Source organism: Cydia strobilella, chromosome 6 (genome assembly GCF_947568885.1).
Source record: "Cydia strobilella chromosome 6, ilCydStro3.1, whole genome shotgun sequence".
NCBI lineage: Eukaryota > Metazoa > Arthropoda > Insecta > Lepidoptera > Tortricidae > Cydia > Cydia strobilella.
This window is the reverse complement of record NC_086046.1, coordinates 13,595,928-13,618,303: the sequence shown is the minus strand read 5'-3', so window position 1 is coordinate 13,618,303 and position 22,376 is coordinate 13,595,928. Positions and strand designations below refer to the sequence as shown.

The window sequence follows — 22,376 nt, the reverse complement described above, 5'->3', positions numbered from 1 at the left end:
CATAAAGTGGAGATAATGTCAGTGATTCGTTACAACATTTCCTAAACTCAATGAAAATGTACTACACTTTCATTGAGTTAGTCCTACGACTAAATATTCTTTCAGGAAAAAATAAATCCCTAAAAATTATAGCCTCGGGTAGAGCACAAATAAATCTGGTTGTTTATTTGTAGGAGGCCTTATTGAAGGGGTGTTTGTCGCGGTGCCGCCGCGGCCCAGCCTCCCCGGTTGTACTATTGTTATGACTTGTCACCTCCGCCACTCTGGCGCCACTGACATAACTGATGATTTATTTATTTTGGATAATCCAGATCACGTAGGTATTTTTATTAGAAAGTAGAACACTCACGCGTTTTACCTAATTTCTTTTGAGTTCAGCAGGTGTATTATTTTTATAGAATATGTTCGGTACGTTTTTCCCTAACATAATGCCTCCTTATCGCAGATACAAGGTTTTAAATTGAAAATGAGTTTTTAATACTCATATATCAGTGTTAAACAAGCATACAACTGATGGTAAGCGGTAAGTAGAGGTATCAGTGCCTATGAACCTACCACTCGTTTCTTGAAGAGCTTCATACCTACTGTTCTACTATGAAAAATACTCCTTCATTCCGCAATAAGAGCTTGCGGTACTGCGGTAGTAGAATACAGCCATGGGTATCGTGTCAAACAATTTTTGAGAATAATAATACAAGAACAGAATACAAGACGTGAAGTGGTGAAATCTCTTCTTAGACTTCAGTCAATAAATTGCGGGTTTAAAATCGATTGTGAGTTTAGTACCTATAGATAATACACGCCTTTTAACCTAGTTAAAGAGCATTCAGTCACAGGGCGGACACGCCAATTGCGTGGCCGTTCTATATGATAATATTACTATTACTTATTCTGTGATTCAGTTAGTATTCAGGTGCGATTGGCCTTAGATAACTACAGTAATAACGTCATACGATATCATATATCATATGTCATATCATATCATACGATGGATGAATGGAATGGAATGGAACGATGGAAGTACAGAAATAATAAAAACAATTAAAAAAGTTAATAGATGAGAGAATCTCTACACAAAAACGAAGGACGGAACACTTGGTGCCTGACTCCGCTTCGACCGTGCTTTGGTTTAACACTGCTACCTCAGTGTGCATAAAATATTCTTCGAGTGTATATTGTAACCGTTAGGTACTATTTTTTAGACAACTAAACGTTTTTGCAACTCCGCAATTTTTAAGATAAACATATTTTGTTAGTTGTATTTGAGCAGTGTTTATTTAGTTGCATCCCTCTTATAAAATCTGTATTTCCTTGCAAAAGGTAATTTTACCTTATAAAATATGGGATTGGTATTTTTTATAGGTAGGATTTTTCAAACAGCTTGGGTACGGTGACACACGTCTTCTCAATACAATTTTGGAAGACTGTGTTTTAAACGTATAGTTAAATACTATAAATGAAATTGTAATAGTTACCACGCGAACTGAATAAATACCTACTTAATACTAACCTACCTCACTTAAATAAACAATATCTAGGAGACCGAGCTTTGCTTGGAAAACATATTAAAAACTCAAAAATTCGCGTTTTCCCAGAGATAAGACCTAAATCGATTTTTCTCCCCCGAAAACCCCCATATAGCAAAATTCATCGAAATCGTTAGAGCCGTTTCCGAGATCCCCGAAATATATAAATATACAAGAATTGCTCGTTTAAAGGTATAAGATAAGATATATTATTTATAAGCAAAATATTTTAGGCACTACTTACTTACTTACATACATAAATGTAAAACATTCATTCTGACTTTATTTATAATCATTATTTATTTTAACTGTCCAAATAAGATTAAATGTTCACAGCTTCAGTTTAAATTACGTAAGACGAGGCCGAAAATTCGCTAACAATTCACACTTACATCCATGTCAAGGAATAAGTAATCGAGGATAACTAAACAACGAGCGCACCTGTACGTTGACGTCGGCGCACACGCAGGCCGCCGTTTGCAACAAGAACCCAATTCACTTGGAAACAGTTCACGTAAATCTATTCAGTGCATGATTATTGTTCTTTTTCAATGGGGTGTCGTCATTGAAGTTTTTCTCCTAGGTAAACTGTTTCATATGTATATGTTATAATATGTTGTCCTAGTACATTCAAGTGTAAAAATATAGTTGCACTCATGATACTCAAAAATATGTCCCATAGCTCTTATGTCAGCATATGAGTCACTTATCAAGGAGCCTTAAATATCAAGACTTGTATGATTGTATCTTTAACATTTTTAGGTATTATATTATTTAAATATGTAGGTACTAAAGTAGGTAAAGGTACTTATGTAAGAAATGTAATTTTGGTGTAAGTATTCCCATTTGTCCCCGCCCCACGTGACCCACGCCATATATATTCAATTTTCTTTGACGATCATAAATAATAAATTCATATAAATAAATATAAATTCATATATGTATAATAGATTAATTTAATTTATATTGTAATTTAATATTATAAAATATATGCAATATTTTTGGTACAGTACAACTTTATCATAATACCTAATATGTACTACAAATACCCTGTAATATCATGCATTTAAAAGCTGGGCTCTTGTCGGTAGAGCAATTTCCATGTAACTCATTACTTTTTATTACTTGATCAATGTATGATATTCTTGAATAGATATTGTTGGAAACATGCGATAAACTAAGGGGCGTTCAATAAATTCTCGATATTCATATCTTACAACCTTTTTGAGTATTTTTTATGTTACTGGCCACTAAGAGTCATTCATAGACTTAAAAAAAAACCGGCCAAGTGCGAGTCGGACTCGCGCACGAAGGGTTCCGTACCATTACAGAAAAAAAAGCAAAAAAATCTCGTTTGTTGTATGGGAGCCCCATTTAAATATTTATATTATTCTGTTTTTAGTATTTGTTGTTATAGCGGCAACAGAAATACATCATCTGTGAAAATTTCAACTGTCTAGCTATCACAGTTCATGAGATACAGCCTGGTGACAGACGGACAGACGGACAGCGGAGTCTTAGTAATAGGGTCCCGTTTTTACGCTTTGGGTACGGAACGCTAAAAAAGTAAAATTCAAACCGATATGTTCTTGTTTTTCTGCAATTGCCGAACAAACGTGAACACCATGAGCGATTTAACTATGTTATAGAAATTAGAGCATCGAGTCGTAATAAAATTCTTGACCAAACGGTAAAAAATCAAAAAAACTGTAAAAGAAGAAATGGATTGTGTTTACCGTTAGTCTGCTCCTTCTTTATCTACCATTCAAAAGTGGTCAAGTGAATTTAAACGTGGGAGAGAGAGTATTGAAGATGATCCTAGACCTGGCCTGCCTGTAGTAGCTACTGCACAAGAAAATATTATCAAAGTGGAAAAACTTATATTGGAAGACGGCCGAGTGAAGATAAAATCAATAGCTTAAATAACCGGTCTTTCTGTTGGTACCATATTTACATGATATTATCCATTACCATCTTAATATGTCAAAAGTAAGTGCGAGATGGGTTCCGCGAATGCTGACACCGGTTCAAAAAGATACCTCCTGTTCCTGATGAGGTGCTGCAAAAGATAGTTACTGGAGATGCAACCTGGGTTCATCATTATGACCCAGAAAGTAAACAGGTGTCCATGCAGTGGCACGTTAAGGGTCATCCTTTCAGCTGGCAAGGTCATGGCCACAATATTTTGGGATTGTGTAGGAATATTACTGATCGATTATAAACAAAAGGGTGTATCACAGGACAGTATTACGCTAACATTCTACGTCAATTAAGGGATGCAATCAAAGAGAAGAGGCGAGGAAAATTTAACCAAAGGTGTTCTGCTTCTGCGTGACAACGCCCCTGTGCATACTGCACATATTGCGAAGGCGGCTATTCTTGCATCTGGGTTTGAAACTATTACTCATCCACCGTATAGTCCGGCCACCAGCGACTTCTTTTTGGTTCCCAATCTTAAAAAGGATCTGCGTGGAAATCGATTTTCTGAAGCCCGCTCCAGACTACGCGGCGCGAAGCCGCGAACGCGAGTGTGGAGGGCCCTTGACGATGAAGCGTTGAAGGCGGCAGTGTAGGAGCATTTTGACACCAAAGATAAAAAATATTTTTATGAGGGATTAAAAAAAATAGATCGATATTTTAAGTGTATCACAATCAACATAAGGGAGGGAATATACTCCATATTGTAAAATAAAACCGGCCAAGTGCGAGTCGGACTCGCGTTCCAAGGGTTCCGTACATTACACAATTTAAACAATGTATTTTTATGTGAAACGTGAGTTACGTAAGTGAAAAGCCGTAGGGGTCGGATCACAAACTAAGTAATTAAGTCCGACTCACGCTTGACTGCACATTTCTAATAGGTTTTCCTGTAATCTATACGTAAAGATCTATTTTGTGTATTTTCTTAAAATTTTAGACCCAGTAGTTTCGGAGATAAAGGGGGGGGAATGGTAATTTTTGGCCTATTTTCTTGAATAACTTCTAAATTGTTTATCCTAAATAAAAAATAATTATAAAAAAAAAATTATCTGAGATTCTCACAATGACCTCTTTCATTTGATATGTAACACAGTAGTTTTACATATCAAATGAAGGAGCTCATTGTAAAACTTTATTTTTTAATTTTCTCATTTACCCCCCAAAAGTGGCTTCCATGTTTAAAATTCATTTGTTTACGTTACATGTCCGTCTTTGGGTCAAAAACTTACATAATTATGTATACCAAATTTCAACTTAATTGGTCCAGTAGTTTCGGAGGAAATAGGCTGTGACAGACGGACAGACAGACAGACGCAAGAGTTATCCTATAAGGGTTTCGTTTTTTCCTTTTGAGGTACGGAACCCTTAAAATATCAAACTTATCGTATTTGTTTGTTTTCATTCACATACCGAGAATTTATTGAACGCCCCTCGTATTTAGTATACGAATTCCTTTTACACGATAAGATGCCAACTTTGCTCGTAAATACTTAGCGCCAATTGCACCATTCCACTAACCCGGGGTTAACCGGTTAACCCTGGAGTTACCATGGTTACCAGTACAATTTGACACTGGGTTAACGGTTAATTAGAAAGATTAGCAAATAAGGCCCACTTGCACCAGTTAGGGCCACTTGCACCATTCACTAACCCGGAGTTAACCGGTTAACCCTGGAGTTACCATGGTTACCAGTACAATTTGACACTGGGTTAGCGGTTTAGCCTGTAAACTCCGGGTTAGTGTGATGGTGCAAGTGGCGCTTAGAGGTCGCCTGCGTAGAGCTCCGCCCAAGGCTCGGCCGAGTCGTCGACCCGCCGTCACCTTGCCTCGCGCCAACTTACGCAATTTGTTAATCTTATCGTTTATACAACCCGACCTCGCCAGCCTCTCGCTAAAATTCGGCGCCTGCATAGTGCGCATGCATTCACTGAATCACTTAGCGATGGTCACGTGAGCTCACTATTTTTTTCTCAATAAAAAATGTACAAGTTTCTTAAATAAATAATGTATGTGCTTGTAGCAAGTACCTACATATACAGGCAATTTTATTAAAATTAGATTGGTAATTCATTTTAATAAATATTATTTATACCTGTTGGTAGATACTAAATTGTTTATATAGGCATTTTCTTAAATAATATAATGGTGCGTAAACTTTGGAAAACGGTAACATTACGATGGCAACTGCAGCGGCGTTACTGTTGCGGCATTACTACGAGGGCGATAAAATGGATGACGTTCTTTACCGCATTACTGCTGCGAATAGAACGTTCAATCCATCACTCATTTTATCTGGAAAATTGATAATGACCGCTGTCCTACGCCGCAACAGTAAGTATAATGCAGATGTAATGAATGCCACCTGTACTACATTTAGACTTAGAGCAACACATAGGTTTTTGAGCGCCATATTGTGATGTTCATCGTAATATAATAACTTTCGTTACCGTTAAAGCTATTTTCGAGAACTGAATGTTGAAATGTAGGTACATTGTTTGTACAGCCTCATATCTGTACAAATTGTATACATATTGCTTATTTAATTTACTTTCATAAGAAGTATATTTTACAAGCTTTGATTAAATTCAACTAATTATAGGTAGGTATGCTTGGTCAAGTAGATTTGAACTCCCTCAAAATGTAGATCACACAACTACAGTACCTACCAGAAAACTCGTCTTTTTCATTGCTTTTTATGAAATGCATACCTAAGTTTAAAATGCATTAGAGACCATTAGAAGAAGAGAATTAGTATTTTTTTGTAAATATAATGGAGATGATTTTTTGGCTTAAATATCTACAAGTAAACAAAAGTGTTTCCGATGACAATGTAATGACGATCCCGCAAAAAACTAGTTAAAATGAAAGCGCTTGATGATGTTGCTGGTGCTACAAGCAGCTTGGCACTAAGCGCCGAGCGCTGGCAGAGAGAGGTGCGCTGGTGGGACGATCCTGCCAAGCACGTACCACCCCGCGCGTACCTATTTATTGGCAAGGCCACGCCAGCGGCACGCCAGTGCGCAGACGACGGTCGGACGCGCTGTATCTGCTACTACTGTGACCACCGCGCAGCCGCATACACGTCCGCGCACAAATGTTATGATCGATTGATAAAAACGGACATTTCAGTTCAGTTACTTTTATTTGTTTATTTAAAAAGGTTCACTATGATTTCGATACTATCAAATTCTAAACTTTTGTGGGGACTATGTCAAGTGGTGAACTACTGTGTGGCGCCTACGTCGCTGCCGCTGCTGCTGGCGGCCTGTGCCGCTCTGCTAGCAGCCCGGCTGGCGCAGCTGCTGCAGGAAGCCCGCAAGCTGCCGCCGGGTCCGTGGGGCCCGCCGGTGGTCGGCTACCTGCCTTTTCTCGGCGTGCGCCACAAGACCTTCCTGGAGCTTGCGCGCAGTTACGGCGCGCTGTTTTCTGCGCGCTTGGGCAACCAGCTCACAGTAGTGCTTAGTGACTATCGGCTCATCAGAGAAGCTTTCCGGCGGGAAGAATTCACCGGACGCCCCAACACGCCTTTGATGCATACTTTGGACGGTCTAGGTGAGTACCTGCACTAAATGTAATTTATCAAAGTTACCGTTGATTTTTTCTATATTTTTTGTTTGTCAATTTGCACCGTTTTGAGCAGTTGTCAATTTTATAGTTCGTTAACGTTACTTATTTCTTATTATTATTATTATGACTTCATTGATTCATGATCGTGTAATTGTGTATTCAATTTCCCTGGTGCGATTATTTTTGTGTTAGATAAAATCATTATATTTAATTCGCGCCAGGAGCACATGGCATAAGCGCGTGTGGGCGGTGCTCAGGCGCACGCGCCTCCCGCTCCCGAGCGCCGGTGCACTCGCGCCGCCCACCGACCCCTCGCCGCAACTAACCGCCTCCCTCGTTGCAGGTATCATCAACAGCGAGGGCCGCCTCTGGAAAAGTCAGCGCCGTTTCCTCCATGAAAAACTACGCGAATTCGGAATGACCTACATGGGAAACGGCAAAAAAATCATGGAAGCCAGAATAAAGGTAGGCATTATCACTTTTTATTCCATATATCAGATGCATATAATTCCATTTGCACTTGTCTAACGTGCATTTTCTTTCACAGAACGAAGTGCATGACCTGATATCCAATCTACGCAATTCAGAGAGCACTCCAATTGATCCTAATCCGCTCTTGGCTCTTGGTGTATCCAACGTAATCTGCGGCATAACGATGTCCGTCCGCTTCAGCCATGGGGACACGCGTTTCACTAGGCTGAACCATTTAATCGAAGAAGGGATGCGACTTTTCGGAGAAATCCACTACGGCGAGTACATCCCCCTTTACAATGTAAGTCTCATCTATCGACAAATTGACATTATTTAACAGTAAAATCAGTACAGTATTTTTAAATTACACCCACTAACTTTTATTTTGTTTTGTCCATAGTATTTACCCGGTAAAGCCCGAGCTCAAGTGAAAGTTATGCAAAATCGCGACGAGATGTTTGCATTTTATCAAACACTAATTGATGAACATCGCGCTACGTTGGATCTTGACAACGCACGAGACCTCATCGATGTTTACCTGATCGAGATCGAGAAAGCAAAGCTCGAAGGGAGAGCCGGAGAATTGTTCGAAGGACGAGATCACGGTAAGTTTATAACTAAGGCAAACGAATTATTATATGACCCTCAGGTTAAAAAACAATGTATTCGAGTTGAGTAAACACCTATCTTTACAATTGTTATTTACTTACAGAATTGCAATTAAAACAAATCCTGGGCGATCTATTTTCTGCGGGAATGGAAACAATTAAATCATCCCTATTATGGATGCTCGTGTTCATGCTCAGAAATCCAGAAATCAAGAGACGAGTTCAAGAGGAACTCGACGCTGTGGTTGGTCGGGACCGACTACCTACCATCGAAGACATGCCAAATTTGTCGTACACTGAAACCACCATCTTGGAGACTTTGAGAATGTCGAGCATTGTCCCTCTTGCTACGACTCATTCACCAACAAAGTAAGTTTTTAACGCATTTTTATTATTGAATATTTTTAATCATATTTATTTGACACAGTCTTCGTTTTATTACGTAATGCAATAACTATAACTAATCTTAGGTAATTTTCTTTAACAGGGACGTTCATCTGAACGGGTACAAAATTCCGGCTGGATCACAAGTTGTACCCCTAATCAACTGCGTGCACATGGATCCCAACCTTTGGGATGAGCCCGAAAAGTTCAATCCAAGCAGATTCCTCAATGAGGATGGAAAGATCAGACGCCCGGAATATTTCATGCCCTTCGGGGTAGGGCGGCGGATGTGTCTTGGTGACGTGCTCGCACGCATGGAGATGTTCATGTTCTTTGCGTGCGTGATGCACCAGTTCGACGTGCAACTAGCGGAGGGTGCGGACTTGCCATCACTGGAAGGCACTGTGGGTGCTACTATCGCTCCGCAAGCCTTCCGCCTGCGGTTCATCCCGCGCTCACCACCCGCGCCGCTGGTGCCGGTCGTGCCCGACCACCCGCATCTGCGCCACGTCGGTGCGCACTAAACCCCGATGACTAATTAGATTCCGAAAAAATTCCAATGATTTGACTCCGTCATTAATAAGTCAACAATAACAGTGACTTATAATATAGTCAGAGACGTTATTGATTCTTAAAACCTGAATTAATGACCAGAGCAATATGCAAATTTTGTACCATAAAAGAATTTTCATTTCATATTTATAGTGTTTATGTACAAAAAGCAATTCAGAAAGTGGGTTTCAATTGTGTCTATATAAATTTATTATCTTAGCCGAAAATGTATTTAAAATGTGTTTTGTATGTATGTATTTCTTGTATAATATGTTGGCATATATTAGTCTCATTGCGAGGCTCCTGAGTCTTTTTTCCAAGCGTCTCTTCATAATCGAAATTAAACAAAAATACGTTGATATTTTTTTGGAATCTAATTATAAATCAGGATGTAATCGACGCGGCTTCCCTGCCACTTTACCCACCAGTATTCACTGATCACTCGTTTTAGAGCGCATCGACGACCATTTATTTATTTAAGTTATATTAAGTAAGTAACGACATCGCTGAAGCGACAGTCGAGGCTGTGCATAAAGTGTTCAATTTAGTAGATATCAGAATTATAGACTACTGAAAACTCCCATTGTTGAGATTATGAAATGTTTTTCGTATATGTAAACAGTATTTAAAAAAAAAGAAGATTTCTTGTGTGACCTGTAAGGTCTTTGGAATTTACACTATACGAAGTACATTTGTGAAATTTGATCAATGTAAGCACTAATTAAGTTCTAGTATACCAAAATTGTATATTAATTCTAGGTCATTATTTATTAAGATCACTAAGGCCCACTTGCACCATTTTATTAACCCAGGTTAACCGGTTAAACCTGGAGTTACCATGATTACCAGTACAATTTGACACTGGGTTAACGTTTTAAGCGGTTAACCCCGGGTTAGTGGGATGGTGCAAGTGGCGCTTAGAAGAGTGCCTGTGAGTGTGATCTCATGTTTGTTGTGTCGAATACGAGTATCATTATGTTTCGATAGGGTTTGCAAGTGTTCATATGTAACTTTTCTAGTTAACACGATATTATATTGTACCTTTAAAGACTATAAGATAACATTCCATCGTAGTTTAGGTTCAACCAGTAACTAGTCTACATAATATTAAATAGTTAAGTGATCTTTACTTATCAGTTGAAAGTAGAGGATTTCAACTTTGTGCAACCAAGTTGCTCTGTACTGAACTTATATTTAAACTTTCAGCTCACCGCTAAATAAATAGTGCATTACCAATACATTGTAAATATAGATATTAACAGAGAATACAAATTTGTATTTCAGAAATAAATAAAGAAAAAATAAAAAATAAATGCAGTTTATTTATTAGGTATTATTTCACACAAAATCCACTAAGAACTATGTAGTGATTACAAGGGTTCGCAATAGAAAAGCACCGGTGGGGGTGTCAAAGTAAGCCCAACCTTTCCTTTCATGTCTTCTTCAGAAGGAGGGTCTGAAGCAAGTCGTATTCTTTGACGACGGAACAGTCTGGCAACCAGGCTACAAGATATCATTCGGGAAAGCTCGTCTCCTGGGCACATGCGCTTTCCTAAGTAAAAGAATATACATAGTAAGATTTAGCGATCATTTTACTAATACGAATAACGACGAATAAGAGATGTACTTTCTAAAAATACAATAAAATGGCTAATAACTAACAAATATTATTAAAGTAATGAAAATGCTTTCATCTACCTGTTTGAAAAGGTATAAATTCTTGAGGTTTGAGGAGACTACCGTCGTCAGAAATGAAACGACTAGGCTTAAATTCTTCTGGGTCCTTCCATGCTTCGGGATTCATATGCATTGCCCATTGCAGAGGGATTACCATTGCCCCCTTTGGGACTTTGTAGCCACCCAGCATAGTATCCTGAGAAAAAGCATGTTTGTCAGCTATACATTCTTACAGTCTAAGGTAACAAACATGGCGAACTTCTACAAACCTGTAAACATCCATGAGGAATTCCGACTGGAACTATAGAACGAATACGCTGAGTTTCACAAATGGCTGCCATAAGAAGTGGTAATCGGGTGCTGTCGACTTGATCTTCTTCCGGATATACATTTAAAATTTCCGTTCGTATGCGCTCCTAAACAAATTAAAATAAGTTATTTGAAATGGAGCAACACATTAGTAAAGAAAAAACGAATATGTGAAAATAAATGTAGTCTCGTGACCACATACGAGTACTGTACGAGTATATATTTAGTACTCGTGTACTAAATATATACTCGTACAGTCAGCATCAATAACAGCAGATGAGACTACGCGTCAAAAGTATATACCATTCTCTGGCAGCATGATAATAAGAGATGTCTCTATATGTAGGAAGATTAGAGTATGGCTGATACTTTTGGCGCGTTGATGCTGACAGTACATTAAAATCTTACCTGTTCTTCCGGATACAGAGCCATGTACAATAAAAACCATGCCATAGTAATGGAAGTGGTGTCCAAGCCTGCTCCAAACATATCAGCTGAAAGGTAGTGGAGTTGTTCATCTCTGACAAAAACTGCTGAGTTATCACCACTATCAAATCTCTTTTTTTGTTCCTCTAGGAAACTGTCTAAAATACAATCTCCTTCGGTTGCAATTAATGTCTCAGGATCAAAAAAGTGTTCTTCTGCCTGCTCTACACGTTTACTGTACGTGACACATTTAATATGCCCATCTGGGTGTTCACTATGAAGGTCACCGTGAGGTGGGTATTCAGCCCCGGATGGTGGGACTAGTCCCAGCATTTTACGACGTCTGCCTATTATACTGGCGTAAAACCTGTGCGTTTGTGCTTGCCCTCGAACAAGTGTTTCCATAGTTTTTCGAATAGATGACGAGAAAAATCTAAAAAAAAATAGTTTAAAAAAAACAAGTAGACAATAAAACTATACACGGTGGTTACAAAATAAGTACATTCCCGTTGCCAGGGAGGTTTTGAGATTATACTGAGCAACTTTTACTATAAAACCAACCCCGAAATCGCAAAAAAAAAAATTGGTTGTTTAATACATTTTGGCTGGTCAGGTCCATTTTCTATGGGAGGGTACATTTTTATTCGCCATTTCGTGGTTGATGGTCCCATAGTAAAGGTTGCTTAGTGTAATCCCAAAACCTCCCTGGCAACGGGAATGCACTTATTTTTTAGCCATCCTGTATAATAACTTACCGCTACTAGTAACGACACTTACCTCATAAAAGGCAAAAAGTTTACAACACCAGATACTCCCATTTCGTGACACCCTTCCTCTTGGATCTGCCTTAACCAATGCCAAGTTTTGTCTTCAGGTGGGAATTTAAAGCCAAATACTATTTCATTTACTACATTGCCGAGTGAGTTAGACAGCATGTGCGACAGATCCATGGGTGAACCAGCCGATTTCTCCACATTCTACCAAAAAATAAGCAAAATATTATAATTATTAAATCTCGAGCACGTTGTCAATGCAATTCATTTGGATTAAATAAAGGACTAAGGACTAAAACAGCAAAAAATCTAAGATAATATAAGTATAAGTTTTTGCTGTCTGAATCTCAGAAACACTTTGTCACTGACAAAAGGTCACATTCAACAAAACGCTTAATAAGTGTGGCCAGGGCACCTTCACACTTTTTTTTTATACCTCACTATATTATATGAATTCTCAGTATAATGACCTTATATGCAAATGAACCGAAACATTTAATATAACATTTGTACAACCTTTCCGCGTGAGTGCGTGCATGCGTGCGTCAGTGTGTGTGCCTGCTGTTCTTTTTGCAGTAATTTATTGAGAAATAGCTTAAAAATTGTGTTAGATAAATGTTGACCAACAAAGATTACAAGAAAGCTCATCTCTTCATTCTTGTCATTCTCGTAAAGAAAACTAGTCTTAGTTACGACTACAGGCAACGACTTTATTTAGTCCGAGTAAATATTAAAATAAACTGTTAAGTATTATCTCTTACTTACCTCTAGAAGTTCATAAACTCCGGATGCAATTCGTTTCTCCAACTTTTCTCTGGATGCACTGTGCTTGCTCATTCCATAACTTTTCAGCCATGTTGTCACCAGCTTTCTTTGATCTTTCCATAATGGACCTTCAGCGCAAATTATTCCTAAAAAAAGTTTCAGAGAGGTGTAACAATCAATACCTACTACCTACAGTACCGGCCAATAATATATCACCTTTAAGTGTTTTGTATGAGCTTGTACAGAATACCTAAAAATATAGGTTAGTTTGTAAAATGCATATTTTACTAGTAATTTTATACAAATATATGATGAATACTGCAATAAAATACTGAATTACAATAGCATTACTCAGCATATTACTGAAAAAATTAAGTTGACAATAGGTACATTAAAAAGAAAACTTCTATAAAAAACCATTATATGAGGCCAAATTTTCTCATCGCTCGTACAAAGGAATACTACTAGACTACCTAAAGCACTGAGGTGGAAATCACTCACAATTCTCACAAATATATAAAAAAAGTTATACCGTAAAAACACGGAGGTGATATATTATTGGCCGGTACTGTACTTACATATTTTTTTTATCATTTTATTTATTAGGCTTACCATTTCCGTGCATTATTCCATGGGTTAAAAATAAAGGAGCTCTGCCAGAAAAAGCATCCTTTGCAAACGCCTCTCTGATTAATTTATGATCGGACAGCACTACCGCATAAATACTGCCCATCCCAATTCCATAAATCGGACCGAACTGCCTGGACAGTTTAGTCAATGTCAAATGCGGATGTTTTCGGTCAATGAACGGCAAATATCCGACCACTGGCAGGCCCCATGGGCCCGGAGGTAAGCTCCTCCATTCTTTAATTTTCTTACTTATCCAGAACCCCACGACAAACGTACAAAACCATACAAAAAAGAAATCCATGTTCTTCTGAAACAATATTATACGGACATCATAAAGTTCTTAAATGAGGTAAATAAAAAGAAAAACAATATTTTTTGAAAAGGCTATTAATAAATTATAGTATTATTTAAATTTAATCATAAAGGCGTGCATTTATGTTGATGGCATTCCTATGTAAATTTGTTAGATGGGGTTGCGTCATCGTATTAGCTTGGCATCAGCTTTGGCGAAGTGGGTTTTAATTTGAATACTAAATTAATCACAAAATTGCACCTGGATACTATCATACATTTTATGTAAGGACCGTCATATACTATAACTAGCATTCTGCTGTTTTAACACTTTCAACATATGTATGTATATTTCAGTGGACGCGGATACCATCAAATTTTGACCGACCAAAACAGGATGTGCTGCCGAAACCGAAGGCTTGGTTTTGCTCTAGTTTCTGCTGAAACTGAACCTTACCGAAACATTATTTTTATGCCGAAACAGACACTACCATTAAACTAGTTGGAAATCAATTTATGTTTTAGCTATTTATTATGGTGGCAACACCAATTTATTGAATGGTTGAATTATTTGAATACTAACTTCAAATAGGTTTGACCCGGCTAAAGCGCTTCACACACCTTACTTTATTCAGTTGTCCTTAATACAAACATCATAACTAGGATAATTATAAAATAAAACTATGAAAAACGGATTATATCGCGTATATTGAGTCACCCGTTGACCACGAACGCTGTAAAGGGTTCGAATTGTCGGGATGTATTATAAATTCAATATACGCGATATAATCCGTTTTTCATAGTTTTATTTAATGAGTAACTATCGCGGTAACCGAAGACAATATTAGGATAATTATAATTAGTTCCTAGTTTGTCCAGTATGACTACTTTGGCAACTTTTTAGAATGTTTACTTCCTAATGGCAGTTACATCTTTAGGATTTAGGTAGCATTTAGGATTCTGAGTTAAGTAACAGGCCAATTCGAACAATGAGATAGACATCTACTAGTTCTACAAACACGTTTACGTTTACGTTACGTTAGTGTTCAATCAATCAATCTTTATGTAGAATGGCTCCATCGATACTGTCGATGATTTCGCCAACGTCAAAGTGGGATCCACGTGGGATCGAGTTATATTTCTTCAATCTTGATGTAAATCAGCCAGTGTACGGTAAAAGAATAAATAATACAATTATGGCCTTTAGGGCTCTATCCAGATACGGTTAGAGGTAGAAATACCAAATGCTCTTAGAGCACGACGTTGTTCGGTAGTTGTGATATTATGAGCTCTTGTATAGCGATAGCGACTATACAAGGGCCACGTGGAGCACTTGGCGTTGACGCCAAAACGGTGGATAAACTCGTATCTAGATTAATTCTTCATTATTCGCACACGTCTTCATTAGTTTACTGCATAATAAGCTATCAGTATTACACTTCAAACAACGTTAATGAGCAAAAACAAAAAAATTATCCCGACTCGATGTCGCCAAGATGGCGGTCGTCAAGCAACTGCCTACGTTAGTGTTTGTCGTTTACGTTTTTGTTTGAAGAAACGTCATTTTTGACACTGGCATATCGAAACCATATCGTTTGTAGAACTAGTAGATGTCGTATCTCATGGTTCGAATTGGCCTAGATGTGTGAAGCGTTTAAGGGCATTTTCATTTTAACTTGTACTTTACAGCGCGACTTAAGTCGTGTTTCAGTAGCGTCTAACCGTCGCAATAATAGCGTTACGTTTAGTTTTTCTGTGAACGATTGTCATCTTGACTAGGCCCCCAGGTGTTATTTAAACATTGTAGTTTAAAAACGATATAGACGAATCCCCAACGTCGTATCTCTATTACTTTTGTAATTATGACGTATTCTATTATGCGCGTATGAGGCGCGTCCACAAGTTTAAATACTTGGGTCACTTGCTGACCGACGATCTGGTTGACAACACTGACATTGAAAGGGAACGGAGAGCGTTGTCAGTTCGTGCCAATATGATAGCCCGCAGGTTTGCCAGTTGCTCGCATAACGTGAAAGTCACACTGTTCCGTGCATATTGCACAACTTTTTACACGTGCAGCCTGTGGGTTAAGTATACACAAAGGGCATACAACGCTCTCCGTGTTCAATACAATGACGCCTTTAGGGCGCTGCTGCGGCTGCCGCGGTTTTGCAGCGCCTCGGGTATGTTCGCGGAGGCTCGCGTGGATTGCTTTTACGCTACTATGCGCAAGAGGGCTATGTCAGCAGCTCGCCGCGCGCGCGCCAGCGGAAGCGCCCTACTAGCGGTCGTCGCAGATCGAGTTGACTCTCCATTTGTGAGGCACTGGTTGTCATTGCACGCACCAGTGTCTCACAGATGGGTTAAATAAGAAGTCTTGTATGGGTATTAATTAATTTATGAGGGACGTTACTTATTTTTACGCGACTATGATTTTTGTATGACATTCGATTTAAAGTCTTATCTGAAATTCTACGTGAATCATGTTTTATTTATTCGTTAATTTTTATTCTTTTATCTTTGACATGTTTCCAGTAACTTAGTTAATATTTTAGTAATACATATTTTAATTTTTAAGTTTGTATTTTAATTTTAATAGATCTTTATGTTTCAAAGCTTTTATGAGCTATAGTATTGCAGTCAAAATATACTGACTGGTAGGTAGGTTACTTTTAGATCAAATGTCATAATTCGATACCACAACATGTTAAGAAATGATATCATACGTACAATTGAGTTGAAAAGCCTCCAATAAATCAATTATGTAGATCTGTATTAGGTAGTAGGCCAGGAAATAAATGCCCAAAAAAAGGTATAGCGGGAAATGCAAGGAAAACAATTTTTAACTTCGTTGCTTTGTTTGGACTAGTTAGGAGATGAACATTATCAAAATTCCCCGGCCATAACCCTGGTGCTGGGGGGGAGAGGGGGGAAGAGATTTAATTTGTTACAAGTTTTATTCAGTCAAGTTTTTCGAAATCTTGTATAGTTTTTGAGATATCCGCTCTTCAAGGTTTATTTAGGGCTCTCATTTTTATCTTGATTATCTTACAGGGACCTAAAGAACCTGGCCGAGGGCCGAGAAAACTGGCGCATACTCCACCGACAAGAGCCATGCTCTTAAATTATGATGATGATGATGATATCTACATCGGTGAAGCTGCTAGGCCGGGTTTGGGATCGTTTTCGTATAAATCGGGGGCGCTGAATTCATTTATGGTATCAACATTGACACCATTCCTAAGTTAAAACAAAATTTAAAAAAATGATTTTTTATAAAACTCCTCTTTAAGCTTAAACCGCCGAACCGATTTCGTTGAAATTTTGTACAGAGATGGTTTGAGTCCCGGGACAGTACATAGGATAGTTTTTATAACCAAAGTCGTCTTTTAAGAGGCCGTCGTAGTCGATTTTGGAGCAAAAATTTAAAATTGATAGATTTAGTAGTTGTGAAATTATACACGTTTTGTTACGTAATATCTATATAACAAGTATTGGTTTCTATTAGCACGTTTTCTCATCTTGCCTTTTAATAATGAGGTAGCGTGCGTGCGTCACCGGTAATAAATATGAAGATAAGGGGCAGTTTTTAAAAATTCATCAAAAAATTATGGTGGTAAATTATACAAATTGATGTATAAGAATAGTTTCAGCAAATGTTGTAGATTGTTTAAGTATCAAAATTACGTTGAAATTAAGTCGATTTTCAGAGAAATTGTCACTTGTTTTTAAGTAATTTCTGGAGAAAATTGAATTCGTTTAACTTTCATTTCCTCGAACTCTAAGTCATATAACAAAAATGTAATCTGATAAAAGTCAAGAACATATGCTTAATACAAATTTACTATTTTTAGTAGTCCAAACTTTACGAAATTTTCAAATAAGAGCGACAAAATCAGTGCTTTACGCGCGTTTACCTAAACGTCCATCAGAAAAAAAATCATTACTAATTTAGTGAGCTAGCCTGTAGCTTAGTAGCTTTCATGGGTGTCATGCTTCAAAACTTGTATCACCGAATTAGACGTGTCACCAAATAATGCGAGTTTACCCTATTCCGTGAATAATTCGGCGAAACTCGTGTACCACAGTGTAAGCACCATTACATAACATTTTATGTGACAAACTGAGTTGTATGATACAGGGGGTCACTTTAAGTACGGATCAAATGAATGCCACTGATAGAGGACCTTAAGAGCTACAGATTTGACCTCCATGATTGGTTTTGGATAAATTAATCGAAATTTGGCTTCATACATGAACAGATACATAACTAATCATCGGAACGGGTTTCAGTGAAATCTGATTAATTTGCATATAGTGGATTCTGGTTTTTCGCAACAGCGCAGAGGCCGTTAAAGACAAATTAATTTAAAAACAAGGGATACACGTGGCGGATACCATCCCCGAACGCACTATATGATACATCCGGAGATGGTCCTCGCCAAGCCAAATCTTAAAAGCAACAACACACTGTCAAAGCCAATGCCAACCCTAGTGCGGTTCGATAAGAAAGAAAGAAAGTTGTAAGTTGTTTAGGGGGTTTTAATGCACATACAAAACTCGCTATATTTATGCCTAATTACCTAGTTGAAAAGTCACTTCAAATCTTCATGGACCCCATCATCCTGACTAGATTTTGTAAAAATGGAACCTACTTGGAACTATTTACCTACTTTTGAACAAAAAATAATTTTCAAATAGATTCAGAAAAAATTGATGGAATTCTGAAGTAACAAACATCCATCCATATGAATATTATAAATGCGAAAGTGTGTCTGTCTGTTACCTCTTCACGATTAAACCGCTAAACCGATTTAGTTGAAATTTGGTATAGATAGTTTTCCCGGGGAAGCACATAGGGTAGTTTTTATTCCAGAAATCATCCTTTAAGTGTGGACTTTGTATGGGAAATCGATAAAAAGCAGATTGGATAAAAATAAGCAGACGAAGTCGCGGGCAAAAGCTAGTACAACAAAATACGGTCGAATTGATAACCTCCTCCTTTTTTGAAGTCGGTTAAATAAAGGCGAAACATAACCATCTTAATTCCCTCCCCCTTATAAATAATACTACTGGGCCCAAAATAAAACTAGTAAATAGTTCTTTACCCATAGATTAACAAGAAAACCTACAGATAGGTAGGTATGTCTTATGCTGCGTTATGACACTTATGTGTCATAACGCAGTAATTTCCCGAAAACACGCAATCACATTCACAACCATTAGTTTACTTTATGTACTTCTGAATATCTAAATACTCTACGCGCGTAGTTCATTCTAACATACAGTATATCATATCTTAAATCAGTATATCGTTATCTTTGTCACGTCATCGCCATCTAGCGGTCACCGCCAAATATAACGAAGACAAGCACTGACAAAGTGACACTTGCAGACAAGTCAGGGGTTCTCAAGGTAAGGGCTCACAGAAAAATATAAAAATAAATGTAGGTAAGAAATGAATTAACTCAAAAACGATTTATTAAAGGCACACTATGACATATTTGTAATATTCACGATGGACTAAATTGGGAAATAGAAAAAAAGAAACCACAACAACTAAAAATATTTAAAAAGGTATCCTATATGATCATCAGAACTGGGTACTGACCAAAATGGAACCAACTTGAAACTTTATGATTAAATACAAAAAAAAATCTCTAAGTCGGTCCAGTAATGACGGAGTTTTGCGGTAGCATACCTACATACTTTCAAAACCAACGATGAAATTGATAACCTCTACCTTTTTTTAAGGGTAGGTTTCAATTAATGCCATTAAAAGCAATTACGGGAGCACTCAATCTCGAAAGTTAGTGAAAAATAATGTTTAGCGGCCCGCAAATTGGTCGCCCGGGTTAAACTCCTTAGTGATACCAGTGCAATAAATAAACTACCCGACAAAAGCAGCTTTTATTTTCAATTTATAAATACCAAAATGTTTTATGTTAAAATTTAGTTTCCTTTTAACAAAATCATTATTTCTGCAGTAGAATATAAAAAGATTTCTAATAAATATGGCAAATATGGACAGTTTACCTTGAATGCTGTAAAAGTTTTTTGCCAACGGCCACACCTTTGTTGACATTAATTCCGTGAGTTAAAAAATTAGATTATACTTAGCTATTAACAAAAAGTATTTTTTTTAAATGAAGGGTAGTATAATATAGTTAACATCGTTAATACTCATTACGTCACGCTTGTATGTAAACAAGTTTTTAGTAACACAATGCTACCAACATAGCATCACAATCATGACAGTGAAGCATCACAGAGAATAATGGACAATAGCTATGAATTTGGGAATAAAATGCTTACCGAAAACAACTCCGCCTGCTAGACAACGAGATCGAACATTTAATGTGTCAAGGAAGGATTTGCGAAGTATTAATCACTGTAGGTATATGTATTAATGTATAAATAGATACTGATAAACGCTAGCACAGTCAATGAGAAGCTATCGGAGCACACTGATCACGTGGCACCGTTCAAGGCGACTGTTCGCAGCGCCGGCGCTGCGACGATACTAAGTGGAAACAAACTGTATACTGAACTCAAATTTCAAATTTGTTATTCAATACGAATTTTATTTTCAAATTCGATCAATATATTCCGATTCATTCTAGATTGGAACAGCGTTGGGCTGTTTTGCATTTGCGTCTGCAGGTAAATTTAAAGGAATAAATTACCTGGAAGGTGGGACTACTCGGGTGTCATAAGTTTTTTGGTGGAGATGAAACTGTTACATTATATTAGTACTAGCTTTTGCCCGCGACTTCGTCTGCGTGGAATTAGTAAATTGGGTACCTTAATTCTTAACTTAAACAAATCTGCTTTTTTCACCCCCAAATTGGTCCACACTATACATTTCCAGGGATGATTTCGGGGATAAAAGTTATTCTATATCCTTTCCCACAGCTCAAACTATCCCCATACCAAGTTTCATCTAAATCGGTTAAGCGGTTATTGATTCCCCATACAAATTTCCACCCCCCCTTTTCACCCCCTTGAGGGGTGAGTTTTGGGATAAAAAGTATCCTATGTCCTTCCCCGGGAATCAAACTATCTGTATACTAAATTTCAACTAAATCGGTTCAGCGGTTTAAGCGTGAAAAGGTTACACACAGACAGACAGACAGACTTTCGCATTTATAATATTAGTATGGAAGTATGGATTATATTTAAAAAAAACATATCGACTTTTAATGTTGACGTACGCGCAATCACAAATGTAATTGCTTATAGTATTAAACATTTATTAACGTTGATTAATTTATATTACTTATACACAAAAAAATTAAACCCATTAATAAATTAGATCTTCAAGACTAATGGCGCCGGTATTCAAAAACGTTGGTTAAATTTAACAAACCGTTGATAATCGTTTGTCTCTACCCGTCATTATGATATTTCTTTTTGTTACAAAGCGAGGCCCGAGGTTGTTAAGTTTTATGGATAAGGGAGTGATAATATCAGATAATATACGAATATAATGTCAATGGGGTACTTATCTAAATATGATAACATTAATTGTAACAACAGGTGTCAAATATTCACCTATATACATATAGAAAAAAAAACGAATTAGATATCAGTGCTCGAAACGTTCAAGGTTTTAGATTTTAAAGCTTAATTACCTGTACAAAAGACCTAAGTAACTCCGTATAAGATGAATACAGTTAAAGGAAAAAACGTGCCTCGCAAAACAAGAAAATTTGATTCTCGCGTAAATAGATCCTGAGTTAATAAATAGTATGAAACCTTTTTCGACCTTATTGATTATCTTTTTTATTTATGACATTAATAAGATTCTGACTTTTGACAAATGTCATCATTGCCGCACATTTTCGAACAAGTTGTCAAAAACACTGCCAATGATTAATACAGCATGTTTCTTTTTGTTGTCGATCATTGGCATATTTGGAATTAATTTTTGTTAGAATTTTTTTTAATCTTTTGTTCTAATTAAAAAAATATACTTAACGTTAGAGCATTCCTGAGAAGTAACCCTACGGACCCGGGTATGTCCTTAAACTACGTCCAAAAGAGAGGTATGGGCACTGTGAATGACATCTCGCTTTGTGTGGTAGGGCACAGGACAGCGGATGTCATTCCAGATCTAGAGCAGATCCCAACTGGGGAGGTACCTCCACCTTACAGAAAACCGCAGCTAAACAACACTAGACCCTACTAATAGTGTTGTGTTCCTGCCGGTGAGTAAGGTTGCCAGAGCTCGAGGGAGAAGAGTGTTAGGGTCGGCAACGCGCATGTAACTCCTCTGGAGTTGCAGGCGTACATAGGCTATGGAGACTGCTTAACATTAGGCGGGCCGTATGCTTGTTTGCCACCGACGTAGTATTAAAAAAAAAGTGGGATTTCAGGGTTTGTCCAATGGTCACCCTGGATATATATACATTTT

At 37.6% G+C, this 22,376-nt stretch overlaps 2 protein-coding genes across 3 annotated transcripts; one reads left to right on the top strand and one right to left on the bottom strand.

Moving 5' to 3' along the window:
- The first annotated feature begins 6,336 nt into the window (after window positions 1-6,336).
- On the top strand, window positions 6,337-10,396 carry LOC134742462 (cytochrome P450 18a1). The gene is made up of 6 exons (XM_063675638.1): window positions 6,337-7,059; window positions 7,418-7,539; window positions 7,622-7,846; window positions 7,946-8,150; window positions 8,258-8,522; window positions 8,641-10,396. The coding sequence occupies exons 1-6, from the start codon at window positions 6,369-6,371 to the stop codon at window positions 9,059-9,061; spliced, it is 1,929 nt and encodes a 642-aa protein (XP_063531708.1). The 5' UTR covers window positions 6,337-6,368; the 3' UTR covers window positions 9,062-10,396.
- Window positions 10,397-10,398: 2 nt separating this feature from the next.
- Window positions 10,399-20,455, bottom strand: LOC134742470 (cytochrome P450 306a1). Of its 2 annotated transcripts, none has more exons than XM_063675660.1 (8): window positions 20,276-20,455; window positions 13,652-13,976; window positions 13,040-13,185; window positions 12,279-12,478; window positions 11,484-11,934; window positions 11,036-11,182; window positions 10,788-10,962; window positions 10,399-10,641 (listed from the first exon to the last, which is right to left on the bottom strand). In XM_063675660.1, the coding sequence occupies exons 2-8, from the start codon at window positions 13,968-13,970 to the stop codon at window positions 10,460-10,462; spliced, it is 1,620 nt and encodes a 539-aa protein (XP_063531730.1). In that variant the 5' UTR covers window positions 13,971-13,976; window positions 20,276-20,455; the 3' UTR covers window positions 10,399-10,459. The 2 variants fall into 2 exon arrangements, with proteins under 2 accessions (XP_063531730.1, XP_063531731.1); XM_063675661.1 differs by having other exon boundaries at window positions 13,652-13,973.
- Between the last annotated feature and the right edge of the window lie 1,921 nt (window positions 20,456-22,376).